This window comes from Cygnus atratus, chromosome 11 (genome assembly GCF_013377495.2).
Source record: "Cygnus atratus isolate AKBS03 ecotype Queensland, Australia chromosome 11, CAtr_DNAZoo_HiC_assembly, whole genome shotgun sequence".
In the NCBI taxonomy this organism is placed as follows: domain Eukaryota; kingdom Metazoa; phylum Chordata; class Aves; order Anseriformes; family Anatidae; genus Cygnus; species Cygnus atratus.
The window spans coordinates 4705674-4727028 of NC_066372.1; the positions used below are offsets into that span (position 1 = coordinate 4705674).

General features: G+C 36.7%; 1 protein-coding gene across 4 annotated transcripts in view; it reads right to left on the reverse strand.

The window, feature by feature from the left end:
- The window catches only part of THSD4 (thrombospondin type 1 domain containing 4), a 335185-nt gene that overhangs the window by 12808 nt on the left and 301022 nt on the right, over positions 1 to 21355 (reverse strand). For all 4 annotated transcript variants that reach the window (XM_035554004.2, XM_035554003.2, XM_050712995.1 and 1 more), the window contains 6 exons: positions 17138 to 17313; positions 13869 to 13965; positions 12674 to 12916; positions 10327 to 10456; positions 9216 to 9420; positions 6577 to 6750 (listed from right to left, as the gene is read on the reverse strand). In XM_035554004.2, the coding sequence (XP_035409897.1) occupies positions 6577 to 6750; positions 9216 to 9420; positions 10327 to 10456; positions 12674 to 12916; positions 13869 to 13965; positions 17138 to 17313 (1025 nt within the window). The remainder of the gene's footprint in view (positions 1 to 6576; positions 6751 to 9215; positions 9421 to 10326; positions 10457 to 12673; positions 12917 to 13868; positions 13966 to 17137; positions 17314 to 21355) is intronic.

The window sequence follows — 21355 nt, forward strand, 5'->3', positions numbered from 1 at the left end:
GCTGAGAACAAGTTTAGTCTATAAATTAATCCAGAAAATCTCCAGTCTTATGTTTTAAATGATTATGCATGAACGAGGCTTACATATCAAATAACAAAGGAAATTCCAAATGGGAAGGCATAGGGTAGTCCCACCCTCTGCTGCAAGATTTTACTACAGATTAACTACCCTCAAAGGATTTACACAGCAAACCTAAATGTGAATGTTTCTAAGTTAAGTATTTGTTTTTTCTTTTTTTCTTCTTCCTTCAAGTAAAAATCTTCTGTGTGAAAGCCATGATTTCCAAAGCCCAAGGCAGGGAGTAGGGAGTGTTTGGATAATAAATCCTCTCCCTTCGGTTTCTGCAATTGACACACCCACTATTGTCAATTTTGTGCCTTTGATTTGTTGCATTAATACACAGCAACTGCCATAACCTAACACTGTACGACATGTTTCCTTACAAAACCTGAAAGGAACTTCTATGATCTGCAACTTCTCTTTTCTGGTCCTATTATTAAAGATATTTTGTTTCATTTTCTTGTTTTAATTGGCACAAATTCCCTCAAAAATGTTAGTCTGCGGAACACCCTCCCTAATTTTAAGGAGTTTGTCATTTTCTCTCTTCTCGATGTCCGTTCCTCATCAGTTGAGTTTTAGAAGCTTTCCATTCCCATTAAAAAAAAAAAAAAGGATAAAGAAAGAATCCAGTGCTCTGACAGTTGTCAGAAAACAACTGTAACAGCAGCCCAGGAAAATAAGGCTAGTTCCTGCAAAATTGAAAAACTGCAAGTGGAAGCCTGAATTTTTGTCCCATCCACATGGAGTGGCAAAGCAAGTAAAACCCTTTAACTATGCCAGTTCCTTTTGAGTGATGTACGTACCAGTACAAGTCTTTGCTTTCAACTGGGACTACAAGTACAGCTCATGGGAAAGAAGCAGCAACAATCCTACCAACCTAGTCCAGAGGTTTTTTTGCCCAGGTCTCAGCATCATTGCTAACTTTAATAAAGTTTTTAAAAACCAGCCAAATTAGTTCTTGTAAAATGTTTCCCCATTTGTACAAGATTTGTCTGTCACACTTTATTTATTTTATCACACGTTATTTTATCTATTTATCTAAAACCCTATAGAGCACATCTGTGAAGAAAGTTAACAAGTCATCCTTAGCTATCCAAGTTCAAAGTCCAGGAGGAGATTACATATGTCACTGCAGGGATAGGCTTGAAAAATTGATCCTGATGAGAAAGCTTCTGGAGCTGGTTTTTACTTCCACTTTGGAGCGCTAGCAAAGCTAGTTCACCTGAGTGTATGGACAAACCTAACTTCCCTTAGGAGATAAAAAAGAGAAGACATTAAATGTTTCCACATGTATTCAATCACATTCAAAGAAGTGGGCTACAGGTGAAAAGCAAAGAGAAGGCTGGCAGTTTGGGGCTCTGTATGATGGCCCAGATTTGCCTGAATGAGGCTAGTTGGACAGCTAAGAGAAAATCTTGGTCACTGTACTACTAAAAGGCTGTGCCCTCCATACATTACATTTCCCAAAACTAGGAGAAGGCTTATGTGAGGCCTTTGATAGGTGAATAGAAATACAGTGGTGGGCATAATAGAAATAATACAACAATAAGTTTTAAAGCATTCACTCTTGCAAATGGCAGTGTCTCCATACATGATCTGATTTAGTAAAAAAAAAAAAAATTACTTTCCAGAATTTCATTTCTGGGAGACCTGAAACAGTAGGTTACACAAATATTGGGAAATATGTATTTTTAAGTAGCATTTGTGAACACTATTTATCTTTGTTCTTAATGTCATTGCTCTGTGATGAAATACTAGCCTGCCCTACTGTAATTCTAATCTCTGTGCATAACTTCCAGTATTAAGTTGCCTGTCTTTCTTTTAAAACCAAAGATATGACAGAAGCGTGCACTCGCCAGAACTCTCCTATCTGCCTTTAAACAAATCAGTTTGCTTTTGGCAGTTAAATGTTGTTTATAAAGTCTAAAGCAGATGAATTTTGGCAAAGAGAGATCAGCTGGGGAGAAGAAAAAATAAATTATCTGTAGGTTTTGGCCACCCTATCCATGTCTTCTTCAAAACTCTCCTGGCTATATGTTTCATTGCAAATCATGAAGTTAGTTACAAATTTATGCACACAGAATGCAAAACTTCCACTTCCATATGATTTCCACATGAAAACCATGTAAAGGGATATTTTAAGTTGTTTTAAATTTTAAACTGGATAATCAAAAATAGCTAAAAATTGCACAAGCTCCATGGTGGTCTCTTTGCTTTTATCTGTTCAGGATCCAGGAGATTTTACTTGAGCTATCCAGATTTAAATAAAGACCAGTGAAAGAGGTGTGTGAGGTACAATACGCTTTTGTGGTTCCACACCTTTGACTGGTCAAGAAGCTGACCAGTACCTGCTAGGAAATGTTTTAGGAGTGAGAGGAATAAAGCATTGATTTTTATGAAGCATACTGTAATTCTCTAATGAAAGCTACTATAGAAGCATTGCTGTTTCTTCTTTTAAAAATGACTGAAACCCAGAGCATGCGTTTGATCAGTTCAGATTTTGTTCCCCGAGGTAGAACATTTTTTTTCGTTCTTCCTTACATTTTATTTTGGCCTCAGAACCTCATTAATGTGTAAGAATTGTTTGTATTTTGGCTTCTTTTCCAAATATGCACTAAATCAAATGAGAAACAAATCAACAAAGTAGATGGCAATGAGGAATAAACAAAAATGCAAGAAGGGAATGCTCCGGATAGTTGGCAGAAAACATTGGTGAATTTCCCATTGCTGTAAATCAGGAGGATACAGTTTCCTGCTTCTGACCCATAGGAGAAGTAACCTTTCCAGCAATTAGAGCTGTCAAAAAATTAGTTGTGAAATGTTTGCAAGGATCTCATCTACCCCCATCAATCCAATTTTGCTGCCGAGTTCAGTAAGGTTCACCAGGTTTACTCTGCTGATTAAAGGATGCAGTTTGGTGGCTCTGCAGTTTTAACCTGACTTCCTAAGTCAGTTACGAGACAGGAAGCCATCTTTCCACAAATGCACTTTAGTACTTCATGAAGGTTTGCCCAGATTGTTTACAGGCAAAGGGTGTTAAGGATTGTGTAGAAGACAAAGCCATAAAACTTAAATTAATTCTCTTCATTTGTACTGAAGATAGAGAAATAAATGTACATACGGGCACATATGAAGTAAGATGAGCCTTACTCTGCTGCTAGTGACTTTTAACCTCTACTGTTTCTTTCCCACTGAAAGGAGTAAAAAATGGTGTCTACAACTACTTCAAAGCAGAATTTATAATTTTCAGAAAAATAACAGTTTGTTTCTTAAGGATAAATTGCTTTCCTTCCTTCCTTTACATGGTCCATTGCAAACATTACAGTGTGCACATGGTTAGCCGTGCAGCTCATAGGCTTTGCAGGTAAAACAGTGTGTATAACATACATACACTGGACTCCGATACCCGTTTGGTGAGAAGGCAGCCAAGTGTGCTTAATGGAGAAAAGCTACCCACAATTCTCCCTGGGAAGGAGACAGAACTGCTACACACAACTCTATATGTAGTCTGCAGTTTTTGGGTGCACATATACTATATTGTAGTTATATTTAGGCTGTGTTAATTACAGAATCTTCCAATTTAGAACCCCAAACACTATTAATGAAGATGGGAACTAAAATGAGTTTGCATCAATTAAAACTTTGAAAGGTTTCCATAAAATAAGAAAAAAAATTCATTCACCAATCCTAAACCAGAGCCTGCCCTTTTCTTAAAACTCAGATGTGACTATTCATCTCTTGTACTCTGTTTTAAAGAATACCTTTGTCACATTCTGCAGAAATATGTATCAATTATTAAACTGTGAAATTTAACATGTCAGTAGTAAAGACAATTGTCATTTTAAATGTTACTGTACTGTTTTTCCTGATGCTTCGCTAATTGACCAAATTTATATTGAAATGCTCCATGTATCATATAAATCCACATGTAGAAGTTTGATATATACCTTGCTGAAAGAGAAAGTATGTGCTTAACTGATCTTTGACAGGTCTCTGGAATGTCTACTTGCTGCACATGCATCAGTAGACATCAAGTGTTAGCAAAATGGGTTCAAAAAAATACAGATCAGGCCTTATGACTGTATGACTTCTCTTATGACTGTAATCGAGTTTGAACTCAACCATTTTAGAGTTCCAGCGTTCTCAAAAGTTATGACAGGTTCTTTAAACTCTTCTTCCTAGCCACAGCTGAAATGTCAAAATACTATAGAAAAGGCTGTTCTGTGGTATTTCCAGCCGGGGCGTGAAGTAGGCATGTAATAAATCTCACAAAGAAGGCCTGTTCTTGTGAGATTTCCACCACAGTTTTGCAGACTCAAGAGGTTTGAACAAGATTTCTTTAAGCATCTGAACTTCTGGCTGCTTATCTGAACCATTTGTGGGCCACCCATCACAGGTCTATGTTTATTGCTGAAATGTCGCTTGGCTTAAAGTATTTTTTTTTTAAAGAATTGTTTGGGGAAATTGCACATAGAAAGCCCATACACCTGGGGTTGCCCATTTCCATTCCATGACAGAATGCTCCTTAAGTATCCTTCAACAGAAACATACTTCTATACAAAGAGAAAGGTCTGATCCTAGAAAACAGCCAGTGAGAGGTAGAGTCAGAAAGCTAATGGCCAAAGCCCTGCTATGCAATACTATTGATTATTCCCACATTCCGCTTTCATTGGAACCACTGCCATTAAACGTCTCTGAACATCCTTGTTAGGTATGTATGAACCTTTGAAGATTCTGCACACTCCATTTGGAGTCTATTTTTCCTCCCCCCCCCGAAATGACCTGTTCCTTTCGCTCTCTTTGTGAATCAAACTCCAAACTGATTGCTGGCAGAAGTAATGGTGAATAATGCCAGTTACAGCAGCAAGCATTTGGAATTAATTAATTAGTTCACTTATAAAAGCTGAGAAGAAAAAAAAATCCATTATTTACTCTCTGACCCTAAAACACTTGCACTAAGAAAAAACTCCAACATTTTCCACATTACCTGCTTCACATCTATGTCTCATTTAACACATATAAGTAAGCATAATAACATTTTACAGTTCCAACATCCAGCTACAAAAAGTACTTCTAATTCTGCAGTTTACAAAATATCAATGTAGGATGATGAAGAAAAAACTGATGCTATGGTCTTCACTGGAACATATCTGCTTTATCTGGTAGAACCCCACTAGCTGAGAGTAGCTGAAAATGGGGGTCTTTTTTTTTTTTTTCTTTCCCCAAGAAAGATCATCTTTGAGGATAGAATGCATTTTTCTTTCTCCCTTGTAAATAGCACTTTAATAGCACTGTAAAAAGAATGGCTCTAAAAGGTAAAAATAAAAGGCACTGCCATATACACTACAGGAAAATATTTGCCGTTTGTACTAATATCTGTAACTCAGCTGGTACCTTTCTGTCCATGCTATGCAAGAATGTACACTGAGTACACAAAAACTGGGAAAAGAAAGTTTAAATTATAACAAAGACTTACTAGTGTATAAAGATTATTTTTCTTCATAAAATCTACTTGAGTTGTCTGGAGGCTGAAAGTTTTACCAGCCTCTAACTGTAACAAAGTTCGATCAGCCTTTTTAAAATTATGTGACATACCAGGTACTTGTCTGATTTGTTAAGTTCCTCCCCCTTCTCTGCATATGAAACATATTGTAAATCTTTTCAGCGCCCAAACTAGCATGTAACCTTTGAGCCAGACAATCCTAGTTGTCAGAGATGCATTTAAAGCATTTAAATAATGAATATGTGAAGTTAAGAAATCTTACGGTTTCTATGATAAATGAGATTATTTGCCTGCCAAAACAACCAAAGAAAAGGGAAATACTACCAGTATTTTATGGAGACTGGAAGCTCACCTTGTCTATAGATTAAACCTGATACACAAGAATCCATGAGAGGGATCAAAATACCAGGCTTGTCTTAGCCCATGCATATGAATATCACCGTTGAACATACTCTCTGAGCCCAATCACGAAACAAGGTAAATCACCACTCTTTTTATTGCTTTCATGCTGGGAATCAGACTCATTGGAATCAAAAAATACATTTATGTTTGTGAAATACAGAAAATCTGAATCTACCTTGACTGAACTTGTGAAGTTGTTCCTCTCTTTTCACAGGTATAGGAAAATTGTTTTATGGTTTCAACTTAAAGACAAACATCAGGCCTCAAACCTCCACCACTTAAAAAAAAACAGTAGGGAAACTTTTAAAATCTGAAGATTGAGACTCAGGGTTAAGCAAGGCAGAATAATAAATCTCAGCACACAGTATTTTGGGAAGTTCAGACACAGATCCAGTTCTAAATCCAGATGTTTGGCCATGCACCCAGAGTCTTGCCCAATGCCCGTGGGATCATTATTTTCTGTTTGCTCTTGCCTGTTTTACAGATCAAATGTAAACATGGAAAATAAGATCACTCCTTTTATACCTCTATATGTATGTATTTTTTAATTCTGATGCACCTAAGTTGTTTTAGAAGATTTGGCAGCACACGGAGATAATGGGAAGCCTTACCCTGTCACTCCATTCTGTAAGGAACCAGCTCTTAGCACAGGGTCCCATATCACAGTTCTCAATATCATTTGGCCGCAGCTTCATGTTACATTCCTCATCATCAACAATGTCTCCAAGGTTGCTGACACATTTCACATCTCGGGTCCTCTGCCCCACTCCACAAGGTACTGAACACTGTAACAAATGGTAGGTTGTATCAGGACTCTGGGCTGTAATTCTCACATTTTTTTATGGAGCTGAAAATGTACAGCTCATTTATTCCTACTAACACATCCACAGAAGCTACAGAACTATTTTAGATTGTTAGGAATAGGGAATAAAAACGTGTTAGTAGTTTCAAAACCATATTTTCAGTCTGTAGCATTCTACAGTATACTATGTAGATACATTTGGAAAACAAAAAAAGCAAATCCTATCGTCAATGAGCCATGCTGTACCTAATCAAATTGAACTGCTGGTATGTGAATAGCAGGCTGACATACTCTGCATAATTTTGATCTTGATCTATATACAGATATGAAGCAAGGGAAAAGCAAAGAAAAACAACTTTTGAATCCCTCTTCAAAGTTCAGGCCTTATTCCCCTGCTCTCTTTTCGTCAATCTCAGAGAACACTGACAGGTATCAATGTCTCTGCCTGGGGACATGAAGCATCCAGATCATCAAGAAAAAAAAGGGAACATTATTTTATATTCTGTGTATGCATGATATGTTTTGATGAGTCCTGTAAACACTCCAGAATTAATGTGGAAAAGTCTCTGGGAATCTGGAGATTAAAGACCTGAGTACCTACGCACAAGGATAGTTAGTTGAGATTGCAAAGGCAACCTCATTGTTCTTCCTTTACTTTCAAATGCTTAACCATGTCTACTATATTTACATGTCCAAGTTATTATATAAAATAGATTCCTTACAGCAAAATACCTTAAAGATCTTACCTTCAGCATGCAGTTACTTCTTCAACTGTTCACTCTAGAACACTTGCCAAAACCCAGGCCAGATGCATGAAGCAAGTCATTACACAGCAAAATGCTAATAAAAACAACTACCCCGTTCTTTGTCAAAAAAGCGGTGATTTGACCAGGGTTACTCTCAAAGTCTAGCCTTCAAACTTAAAATTATTACAATGTTATTTCTTCATTTTGATCGAAGTTTTTTACATTTGTATGTCAGGAAAAATGGTCAGCACACTAAAATCTTAAGATGGGTTTACTTTTAAGATCACAGACCTGTCTCTAGAGCAAAAACCTAATTGTACTTCAACAAGAACAAACTAAAATAAATGTTCTGCTGAAAACACAGTTTCCAAATGCAATTGCTTCTTTCCTTCTAAGTGAGTCTTCCACATGCCAAAAACTTTAATTCTACTTCCAAGAGGAAATTAATCATAGGATTTTACTGGGATTATTCCTATATTCAACCAGCTACAATTTCTAAAATATTTGTTTATGTTGATTCACTATAAGCAGTAAAGCTCTGAAGGCTGTCTGCACACTGAAATACTTCTCAAAATGTAGTAACACATAAACCATCTACTCTTTTCTTAGGGGCAACACAAAGGTAAAGTTTTGATTGTTTTATTAAGAGCAAGTTTACTGTCCTTTAGCCCCAGATAAATTTTAAAACATGGTGAATACATATCCTTACATTTGTCTGGCTAGGTATTTATATGTTTTTTATCTCTGAAATATCTCAACACATCACCAATATTTCATGACTAAGGGGTTAATAATGCCCCCATTAACCTCAGAAATGCAGAAATTTAAGGAATTAACCCATGCAGATCAAAGCCACATAAAGTCTGTGGCATGACTCCTTAGCCTACCATGGCTGTGTGGACAGAAAGCTGTGCTTCTACTGGCAATGCAGCTAGCCCATGGATGCCACATGCATTCCAGCACATAACTGGGGAATTAGGAGCAATGAAGCTCTTCAATAGAAAGAAAAAAGAAGGTTTAGGTTCGGTGTTAAGCTGCAATTTTTCAAGGACTATCCACCCACATAATTCAGCACTTCTGTGAATTTTTTTTTTGCTTTGCTTTGTGGCTAACTGAAAAGAGACTTGTTTATCACTACACCTAACACACCAGAATATTTCTTCTCTCTACACAATGGCTGTGAAAGTATCTAGGACGGTTGTCAGGTTGGCCAAAACTTTTGTAAACAACACAAAACCATACCATTCACATTTATCTGAAAGCCTTGGCATAGCCTCAAACCAACTATAGCTACAGCAAATACTGACTATCTCTCAACTTAACACATATATAAGGTTAAATCAGTCCTGTAACTAAACACCACATGCTAAGAAAAACAAGAAGTTTGCTACAATAGGCAAACCTCTTAGCTCTCCCCCAACTCTATTTCATATAGTACTTAAAAAAAAAAATAAATTGTTGAGAAAGCTTGTGTGCTTCTGTACATACATATCTATGTGTTTTGTTCTATGCAATTGCTCTTTTTCACCTTCTGAAAACTAACAGTCATAACCATGCAGGGTATTTCTGAACTAAGATTCGCTTACTTCCAAGGCTTTTCACATTCCACTTCCACCAAATTTCATGTTTGATTAGTGATACCTGTAAGAAAATTCTTGTTCTCTTCTGAGGTTTATGCCCCAAATTAATCAATCGTACTTACTGAAGTCCATTCTGTCCTAATCTGCCATTCACTGCAGATCTTCAGCTGGCAAGTGCTGGTTGTCTCTGGTTTCTCCAGGTGATGACAATGGTATTGCTGAACTGTCAAGGTGCGATTGGCATATATTTGTCTGCATAAGATCTGTCGATGCTGCATACCAAGGCCACATGTTTTGCTGCACTCAGACCACTCCCCTATATCCCAGCTACAGAAAAGGGGGGAAAAAAAAGAAGTTAAAAAAAAAAAAAGAGGTCATCTCTTTCAGTGAAGATTCATCTAATACTACCTCACCAGAACTCTAAGGACATGATTTTGATGCTGGTAAAGAATCTTAAAATAATACTTAAGCTCCTGCACGCAGAACTGAATCGTTTATGAAGAGAACATTATATACTTATAAATGATCTACCTGACACTACTAAGTATGCATTTATGCATTTGTATTTTAATAAATAATCTTTTAAATAAATATTTACACATCTCTGTTTACATTCTTGATATTGTCCTCTGTAAAATCAAAATAATTTTAAAAAATGAATTAATACGAATTGTTAGAAAGAAAAAAAGGTGAGAAAAACACTTGGTGATAGAAAGTATCTCCAAGTAAAATACTCCAGAAGAGTTGCATCTGAGCCTGTGATACCAGCAGTTCTAGAAACAAGGTTTACCACTTTGGGATCCAACCTCCGAGTTGAAGAACTACTTAATTCCAGGAAAGAGAAGTCATGTTTATGAAGGGGCTGTTGAGAGTGCTATCAGGCAAACCTCATCTTTAAGTATGACACCATGCAATGAACAGTTGGGTACTGCAGCACACTTATCCAATGTGAGGTGATATAACCTACAGAGCCCCTTCTTTAGACAAGCATTTGCGGAAGACTATCACTTGAAAAAAAGAGTTCCCATAGAGAGACCACAGGTATAGTGTGTGCCCCTGAACAATCACACAAACTTTGAGAAATTACTAGACTCACTTGCTGCTCACTTCATGACAGAAACACAAGTTTTGAACACAAGTTCAAACTAGTTTCATACTTAGGATATCTTCTTGCATGTGCAAAACTTCAATAACATTGGCTTATTTCAGTTGACTTAAACACTAATATCTTACAAAGCTGGACATGGGAAGAGGTTGCAGGCCTCCTCTTCTGGAATAGGCTTGGTGCTGCTGTCACAGTAACTCTCAGGAACCTCCACATGAGTGATCCTGTTGACACAGTGGAAAATTGGGTACTGGGACCCTGAAATTAAAAAGAAAATTAGGTGATGCCTTGCAAAAGATACTGCAATATAAGCTGTTTGTATCAATAGCATGGAAAAGCATAAGATAACAGGAAATCTAAGATTTTATCCAAAATTTCCAAACGTAAGTGAAAACTATATTGTTTACATTGTAATATTAAGAAAAGTGCTTAGTAGATAGAAAGTACAGCATGGCGTTGTATTAAAGGCTGAGAAGACATGCTGCTTGGTCTGCATGAAATCATCATAGTGCAGAGATTACAAACATCAAGTATTCATGCAAGTGGAAAAATGCAGCCAAGCAGCCAGGCCAGAATATGCTTTAGAAAAGTAAAGATTTAGCAGTCATTCTGTTCTGCTTCTGGAAAGAGACTGAACCTCCACCCTTTAAAATTATCTTGGAAGTGAACACATCCAAATACTACTCACTTCACCTTAGTTTTGAGATGATTTGTAAGATAAATCTTACAGGTGAAATATTACTGTAGACTGCAGACTTGTTAAATATTACAACTCTCCATACTTATTGCAGTGTACCAGCCCCTTCTCTCTCTGGACAACAGAGAGAGCGATGGTGTGCTAAAGATACCTCACTTCCCTGACAGGATTCAGTAGAAGTTTCCAGACCATTCTAGCACATCTATTTTCTCAGTCATCTTAAATGGAAATCTGGGACAAGAGTTGGTAGAAGTTCTCATGTGAACATTTTCACTTTTTAAAAATAGTAATAGCCTTCTTTTTTTCTCCAAGTAAAAATTTTAATAAAAAGTGCTTTGAAATCTCTCAGCTTGTCATCAAAACTGTTAATTTATCATTTCTTTTTCCTTATTTAACATAAAAATCTATTTTCTTTCCTTGTTTCTATTCCCATCTTAAAAATTCCTAAAGATACTTAACTCTGAAAGGTTTGTTTTGAGAAGAAAAAAAAAGAGAGAGAGAGAAGAAAGACTGGGTATCATCTACGTTTTTGTATTAAGAAATAATAAACTAGTAGAAAAAAAGAAAACATGGAAAAAGGAATGAAAAAAGCAAAACAAGAAACTGCTCACACAAAATGAAAACAAAGTCTTAAACAGTACAAGATTTCTTTCTGATGATTTTCAATTTTTTATCAGCCCATGTAACCTGGTTTGACTTTTCCTTCAGAGACATACACTTTCTGCTACCAGAAAAAAGTCTCTAGTATGTTTATAAACATTTATGCAATCGAGAAGCAATTTTGAGAGTTAATATTGATGTTTTGTTATTTTTTTTTTTTTTTTTAGCTCTACCTGTATCTGTAACATGGACACTCATCTGGCCTTGGACCAAATTCACAAAGCATTCTATTACTACCTAAAGAAACTAATTAGGAAGTGAATGTTCTCAATGTAGATGAACTGGTGACAGCTGTCTTAGCTGAGTTCCCTCAATGGTAGGTCTTTTATTTCAAAGCTCTGTGATTTTTCAGAAGTGTTGATGGCTGGCCATGTATAGTAAGAACAAATTTCACTTTTCAGATACAAAACTCTACTCTTCCCAAAAACTGATTATGCCATGCATTACTGAATCTGTGGTCACTGTGAACATCTTATGGCAAAGATTAACCTGGGAAGCCCAAAACAGGGAATCTATCACCTCCCAAAGGCTCACCGATTACCAGCCCCTTTCATTCTCTTCTTCCTTCTCACTTCTACCCAATGAAAATCCTAGTTTTCTAAAGGCACATTATTGCTGTTCCAGCAACACTCAAGGAGGTGAAGATATATCTGATGGAATCCCTGTGAAATCTTCCCATACAGATCAGAAAGCTGTTGACAAACACACAGAAAACATGGAGGTTGTATCAGACAAAGCTGGAGAAGCTAAATGGAAGGATAAAGAATGCCACAGAATGTTGAGGAAAGCATCTGTGTATCAAGGGTGAGAGAGACAGCAGCTTGCCATAAAATCCTGAAATACTGCCCTTCAGAAGCAAACGCTGTATGTTCTCTTCTATTTTTTATATTTTATATTTTGAATTTTGTTATTTCTGGTGCTTTAAATAGATGCACACTTCATAGTACAGGTATGTTTTTTGCTCAAAAGACAGCAGAAAACACCAGGTCTAGCAATGGTTCATACAGCAATGCTGCTAAATATTCAACGCTGCTTCTTCCCTCCATGTTTCTTCTCTCCCACACTGGAACCCTCCTGTGGGTCATCTATTTTCTGTGCATGCTGTATGAAGCACTTACCTTTCCCACATGTAGTGGTACACTCAGTTTTTCCAATCTGTTTCCAGTTGTGCTCTCGGTTTTGTCTTGGTGGCTGCACAGCAGGCACCTGGTTTTCTGGCTGATGAGAAGGAAATCTTCCTGGCTGAATAACTGGAAAAGTTCCAGCTGCCTGTCCAGTAAGAGTGTCCATCTCCCTATGCAAATCCTCATCATCATGATTTGTACTTTCTGGCATTTCTAACTGACCATTCAAGGGCTCTCCTGATGATGGAAAAAAAATAAATTAAAAAAAAAGTAACATAATTAGCCTTATGTGCTATTATTGGTCTATGTTTTCATTTACTAATACTCAGAACACTGCAGCATCATTAAACTGGAAAGCAGCTTTAATCTGCTATGCAAAGACTTCCTAACAGTCCTCTGTGAAGACTGTGTTGTTTTAAATTAAGACAACCAAGTCTCAGCCAGCATTACATAGAACATTAATACAATAAGAATTTAAGATCTTAATACATTAAGAACTGAAGATTCTCCAGTCACACTATAGAATTAATGTGCACTGTCAAAATTTCCCAGAGCATTTTGTGTACCATGCTCTGTATGTTCTGCCTCCCCATACCACAGTACAGTTGCTCCTTGTTACAAACGGACTGCACAAACACTTAGAAATTTGTCAAAGCAAGTCATGAACAGTAAAAGCAGGACCAAAATCACTTGTACAATTTCTACTCTCCTTCAGAATTGCATATTGGTACACACAACACATTGCCATAGCACAGAATCAGGAGCATGATCTGTCCAGATTCTAGCCTGGGGAGGTACCAATTTTGTGTTTGGTCCTCTCCAGGTGGGAGAGGAAAGAGAAACTGAGAAGGGTTGTTTGAAGTTAACTCAAGCTCTGAAGAGAAAAATCATGCACGATTTCATTTCTGAGACATGATTACAACACACCAGCTCAAATAAAGCCATAGTTAAAATTTTAACAACAAAATTATTACTGAAAATATAAATACGTGACCAGATTCCCCACTACACGGGACAATATAAATTCAGTTAAGAGATCTATGCAGAGATCTCTTCCAATGAGTAGGGAGAATTCCGGGCCTCTCCCAGATCAATGGCAGCATTTACATTGAACTTAACAGTATGAATTTCTCCATTAGCTTACTGGGTAACAGAATGTACTTAGTAATAGGAAATAGTGGTATTTTACCTGGCCTCCTGTGAGCAAGCAACTGAGGACTAATGACATTGTCTCCTGGAATGATATACTCATAATGTATACCTGGGTTAGGCTGCTGATGTATCATCTAAAAAGAAAAACAGCCATACATTCACTTCTTCCACTTGTTATATTACTAATACTAAATATGTACTTAAACTGATCAATGGTGTAACATTATTTATCATTGGTCATTATAGAAATAAAGGTTGATGATAGTGTTTAAAAATGAAAAAACAAACAATTTGTTTCCTGAAAAAGTAAGACAATACAGGTTACTATGTTTACAAACTGAACTAGCTTGTGGTGGCAGAGACACTGTTTCTCTAAATATTCCTTAAAAACTGTAAAGCTGACAGGCTCTGGGCAAGCGGGGCAGGGCCTGGCCTCTCACCGGTGGGGCAGTGGGGGCTGCCACCGGGCCTGGGCAGCAGGAAGAGATGGTCCTGAGGTCACCAAAATATTCTCTGACTGGAGGAGCTTGACAGATGACTGAAGAAACATGAGCAAGGAAGAAACAAGGCACAGAAAAATAAATACCACAGACACTGATCTGCAAATCAAGCTGCCTTTTTTAGGGTTTATCAGTTGTACATGAACAGAGCACCTGCAAATCCAACTGCTCCTTTCATCTCTGTGCAGGTACCTCTGCACCACTCGGTGGAGACTCAACAACCAACTCGCAAGTCACTATTATGCTACTCTCACCATAAGCATTGCTCAACAAAGATGAAGTGAACAGGTTACAAAGGCTTGTTACAGCAACTGAAGAGTGCCTGTGCAACCCTCCTGCATCTTTCCATGGTAGGTTTCAGCCAAATGAAAATGTAATGTACTTGCAGACAGACTCCACGTCTTTGCATATAGCCACAACAACTCTTTGAAGTGTTCCTTATGAACACAGGTGGGAACTTTAAACTTTTCTGGTTTAAGTATGAAAACAAAGCTGAGTGGTTTCAGAAGGCTGCGTGCTGCACAACCCCATAGGAATTGACATGAGCATGCCTCCAAGTCAGTTCTTGTATTTTCACCTAAGCAGACAGGGATCATAAACCCTGATATAATCTTATGAATGCTTTTAAAACTGTTGGCAGCATACTCTGTTCTAAGCAGTTTTTTGTGCTGCTGAGAGTCTGGGAACACTCACACTAGAAATGTAAGGATGCCATCAGCTGCTAACTTCACTAGTTTATGTCTGATTACTTCAGAACTGCTTCTACTGCTTCTGCTGCTTTAAAAGTCCTAAATTCTTTGTGGGGATTGGTCAGGCAGATGCCTCAAAGTACTCTAACTTGAAATAAGTTTAAAACAAAAAAACAAACAAAGAACAACAAAACAAAACAAAACAAAACAACAACAACAACAACAATAATAATAATAATAAAAACGCAAACAAACCCATGAAACACCAGAGCTTGCAGTAGTTCTCTGGTCCTGACAAACCATAGGCCAAAAAGAAAAGGGTCATGCTATGTACCTAGATATCTCTTTTCCTCCACATTTTGAAAGTGGAAAAAAAGACAGTATGATCTTAGGAAGAAGGAACAGAAAACCATTTGGAGCTCCCATCTGCAAATCTCTTCATTTTTCTACACAAAGAGTAAAGATTGAGACTACGGATGAAAATAGAATTGCATGATTCAGGAACCACAGGACAAAGACTGAAAAAAAGACATCCATATCCATATGTGGTTGCAAATTTCAAACACATAAAAGAATTTGTGTCACACTGATGCTCAATTTTCTTTCAGCTATCACTCTCCATATTTATCTTTCCAATTGTACTAAAAAATACAAAGACACTATTCTGTCAGCTAATAATGAATTATAATATCCCTCATATCTACAAGAAACATCTCAGATAAGAGTCCAGTCAAATTAGATGTGACAATCCACAGTAGCAGCCCCAGAGCAAAGCTAATAAAGCTGTGTCCATCATACTAGCTTCATCATATTCGTTGCAGAAGTGGGAGAAAAAAGAGACTAAGCATAAACTAAAACGTTAAGTTATTATATATTTAAGCTTAAGTCTTTTTATGATATTCCTTTGAAAATATCTGTTTAACGCATTTCTTGATTCTTTTCTCTCTGGGTTGTTGTGTATTAGGCATCTATCAGATGGCAATAAAAACTTCAAGAAAACCCCAGTTCACAGCATCATGTAAACACACAATGGCGCACATATATTTTACAAATGCAGAGTCTGCACTGCAGAGTCTAGGTACCCAGTCATTTAATCTTCCAGGTTTTAGCCAGTCTTACATTGCCACTAATCAGAAACTATCCAAAAAGAAGTAATGTTTGCATAATTATTATTTGTTTTAATAAGACATCACATAGCAGATGGAGAATGACTTTGCCAACATCTAACTTTTTCCATCTGAAGAATCAGGGTAGTTAGTATTTTTCTATGAAACAACCCAGTACATTCACTTTTCCATCACTTACTGCACTTACTGGCAAAAAAGCTGAAGCTGGATGAAACAACCAGTATCACCATTCCATCTATTTTTTTCAACTATTGCATTTTCCTGTATGAAAAGTATAACCTCAAAGCACATTATTTGTTTTAGAATAAGTTATAATCAGGTCCAATTACATTTTTATTTCAATATGACGCAATAAAAACCTGTCCCTGTTTTTTTACTGAAGTAAAATTACTGAAGTAAATAGATTTTTCACTACAGTTCCCCAATCCTAGCCACAATTTGACTTCTCACTTACCTTATCTAACAGCTATTATATTTATAATCTTCATGTTACAACTTCCTATTAAAGTTGTCCCACTTCAAATTACACGTTCTTTAGTTTTCTGGACCTACAGATCTACATTTCTTTTAAAGAAAACTGAGATGGTATCACTCTGTGAGAGGCCTCATCTGATTTAGGTATTTGCTTCGGTTCACTGTAAAATTAAACTATTCCAAATTTGCTTGAGCACCAAAGTAACCAGAGAAAATCCAGTCCCCCCAAAATACCCACATCTGTATGCTTTACTTTCATTTTACTGAGCAATTAAAATTGGTTTTACTAGATCAGTAAAGTCAGAGAGAAAGGCTTCACTGATACTTAGATTTCCTAGGATCTGGAGCAAATTGGGGTTAACAGGACACAATAGTAAAATATCCAAAATACTGTTTCAAGATTAAAGGAACAAAACAGTAACAAAGTATGGACAATGAATGCAATTACAGTGTTGCATGTTAACAACTAAAACAAATTTTCCATTAGGAAGATTAACCTAACTCCAGGAAACTTACATAGACATCAAGGACTTCATTTGTTGGACCATCAGCTAAAAATGACTCCCCTGCAGTGCTGGAGATTTCATTTGGGCGTTTATAAGTGAACATTGTCCCACCACCTTCATATCTTCCAGGTCGATCAATTGCCCAGTTTCCATTGATGATGGACCGTCCTGATCGACTCCGCAATGCTGTAGAGCATAGGGACAGAAACACAAGGACTTTGGTCAGAGGAAATCACCTTCACGTACTGGTGTCCCTTCAAATTCCCAAACGTATGTTACGCTGTTATGTATTCTCTGATGTCAGGGGACAAAGTCGTGTGGCTGCTGAAAACAGAGTTAAATTCATAGTTATGAAAAAAAAAAAAACAAGTTTAGAAAACTTTTCCTGAATACTCATAGTTTTATGCTGCAAGAAAAGAAAGAAAATTTAGAGATAGCTTGGTAATCTTTTTCAGCAGTTTCTCAGAGGATGCCATGTGACTGAGCCAGCGGCATACACTGAGCACATGCAAATGCCAAGGAAGTAGTTTTCCTCACCTGCCTTTCCACTGAACTGACTATTCTACGAATTAGATACAATAGAATGCAGGTACAGAAAACCACTACAATAGACAATGCAGAAGCACCAGACAATCAGTTTATGGACACATGAATGTCCTGGGTTGCCAAATATTCCAATTAGTCTTCGTGAAGCTGTTTGGCTACTCTCTCCATTTCCTTTTCAAAACACTTTCTTTGCCAGAGCACCTGCAGAGCCCTTAGCTGCAGCATGGTGCGGAATGACAAGCTATCTGAAAACGCCACGAGGAACTCTTGTGTAAGGAAAAGTGGCTTGTAAATCAGATACTAGGTGGGAAGTATAAAATCTGGATTCAATCACAGAATCATAGAATGGTTTGTCTTGGAAGGGACCTTTAAATATCATCTAGTCCACCCCCCAATTTCATTATTCTCTAGCACTCCTCTGTTGAAAGAAAACCTTTTGTATGAAGAGGAAGATTCCATAGTTACAAAGATGCAAACAAATATAAGCATACTGATTAAAAATCAATTATTAATACACAGCCTACATCCCAAATAAGGGAAAGTAATTTTAAAATAAGGTTTGTAAATTGAAAGAGAATACTCTTCACACAATGCATCAAAAAGGTGTTGAGGTAAACACTTTAGTAAAATTCAAGAAAGGACTGGTAGATTTTTAAAGTAAATAACTGCAAAGGAACACCCTGATATTTAAGGTTTGAACCTTATAATATCCTGTATATATTAGGTTAAGGCCTCTAACTTGAGCAGATTATTTTTTATTTTCCAATTGCATATTCTTAACAGTATCTCATGAAATTTCACCAAATATCTGTTGGTCTCCACAAAATACATGGAACTCAACAAACTGCAGCTTAATCCACAGAACCATGCCTGTAACCCTACTAGAGGACCGAGCTGATACGCAGGCCTAAAGAAAATCCGGCACAGAAGGAATCAGAACAGAACGTACCAGATGAAGGGACAGTGTCCTTTCTTGTTCAGTTGCACAGTTCAAAGTCTTTTTCCCCCATGGGAATAGTTGGTGCTGACTAAATTTGCATCACCTTGATGAAATTGTTTACAGAAGAAGACTGCTTAGTGTTTTTGAAAAATTTTGTAAATAGTGCTTAGATACAATCATGTATCTATGCCTCTTGTAAGTCCTTACTGATATTTGATAATGAAAAAGCAATGGTTGGAAATGGAAGACTTTATCAGTCTTCAAGCATTAGCCAGTTGCAATCTTAAGTCATGCTTGTTATTTGAAGTCAGCTTGCTTTAGTTTGTCTTATAATATATGCAGAAAATGAGATATAATCTAACTACTCCTAATTGCAATTACATGGGCGTTATCAATCCTCCCTGCACTAAACTGACATAGCCATGCCTCTAGAGATGCTAACAACCCAGCAACCTACTTTTCAAAGTGGGGTAACAAATTATATGAGAAGAACATGTGTGCAATCTGCAAACTTTAAATATAAATAAATTTAATTGTTAGTAGTATCCCAGTTTGTACAAGAAAAAGCGTAAGATCAAATATTCTTTTTCTTAAAAGAGAAACATGGTAGTAACTGAACAGAATAGATTTTGAAGTAGATAAATTAATTAAAGACTTTATATTACTACAGTGCCTTCTCTCTATACTGTAAAGAATGTATCTGGTCTCATGGTTCTGGATAAAACGTACGGTGTAGAAAGGTTAAAGATTAAAGCAGTTGGCTACAGCCACTCCTGAATCTGTAAGAAGCCCTTCTTGCGGTCAGTCAAAATTGCCATCTTTACTTTCAGGAAATGAATGGGACTGTCCCTGGATCACTAGTCCCTATAAAGAGTCCTAACTGCTGAAGTTTCAGACTTTTATTTCTCCCTCTGCAAAATAAATCAGTGGATTTTAGCAGTTGCACAGAGTTGCACCCACACAAGCTCAGAAGGCATGAGTCATGGTGGAGAAATTTCTGCCTTTTTAGAATCTTTTTTGGACTTTTTTGAAGGAAAGCAAAGTAATTCTGTATCATTCCCAAAATGGCACTAAAACAAGTGGCATAACCAAGAATTTGGTACTTGTGGCTCACTATAAAAATACTGGTCACAATTTTATTCAGTTCAAAAATTTAAATGGCATTAATGGCTAAGGATCAGATTCTGTAAAAATGTATTCACATATTTTGATTTTATTTATTTTTTCTAGTGCTACATCTTTACTTTCCCAAGAGCTAACACTTGCTTCCCAGGTCTCATTTTCTTAACATTAATGAATTACCTCTGTCCTGTGGATATTACTTGAATTACTTTTTTTTTTTTTTTCCTTCAGCGATGAAAATGGCATAATCATCATTCATGTAGTGCTTGGAAGAAAAATTATGGCTCACCTATTATTGAATAGAGGTTAAATATGAGATCCATCCACACTTTACACACTATTTACGCTTGCTACATTTTAATTCAAACACTTGCAAAGTAATCTGTTATGCAAAATGTACTGGATACTAGTTTTATATATATATTTTTAATATGGAACACTTGCATTAAAAGCTATACTTTATGATCTGCATATTATTTCTAACTGCTGCTAAAGAAATAAAACAAATGAGTTATCAAGAGCTCAGAAATAAGAAAGAATGCTGGCTAAGATTAAATTGTTAATAATGAAGCTGTAGAAAGATGTCTGTCTGGGAAACTGTAAGCCCACAAAACTTTCATTTCAAATCCATCATATGACAGGTCTGAAGGAGGCCTCTCCATATAAAGAGAAAACGTATCTCTTTTATGTTGTGATCACCCTGCAGTTACCACCTCAACTCTGCCCCCTGAAGAATTTTTATGGTGTTAATATTTTTAGCTGAAGCATGAAAAAGTATGAAAAGCTTTACCCTTGATTCCTCATGAGGAATTTTTCATTCCTTATGCAGCCTATAGCTGATTTCATCCATTTTTTGTCATGGACTTAGCTTCTTAACTGAAACAGTGTTGTTTGCAGCGACCTTCAGTACTGCTTTGCACTAGAGAGGTGGAGTATTTCAGGCTACAAACTCTAAGAAACACTTCTGCTTGGGCAACTGTTCTATGGCAAAATCTCAATAGGCTGTAAGTTAAGCCTTGCATTTCAAGTATCTGAAAAATACTAATTTCCTACAGTTCAGCTTACTGCTCTCCTTGCAAAGATTGTCTGCAGCTCCTGTCTTCCTGTTTATTGATTCTATGCAGCTTCCCCTGCAACTGCAAAAAACTTAGCAAGAGAAAATTTAAATCAAAGGTAGTTGATGAAGTGGTGCTAAGGAGTGAGGCTCTGTAAACAATGACCTCATATCCACTCTCAAGGTCAGTATTTCTGGTTAGAAGTTAATGTTTGACGGTTTCTAACTGTAGCTTTTGTAATCCTGATTTAAACTACACCATTGCAATCAGAAGAAAAAGGAAATAATTCAAATTTTCCAGTACTTCAAAGATAATTCCATTACTGTAATTCATTTTCCTGGCATTTTTCAATCTTGCCAGCTTTCTCAATTCTAGCTCATGACATGCTGAGTCTTCTTGAAACTCTGGCTTCTGAATGCTGGTAATTACTTCATGCTCTTGGATACACTTAAAACAAAACAAAACAAAACAAAAAAAACACTACGAAAAGGTTTGAACTAGAAAAGTATATGAAGATGTGAAATGAGTGTATGTAAAAATGAAGTAAAAAGAGCCCATTATTATT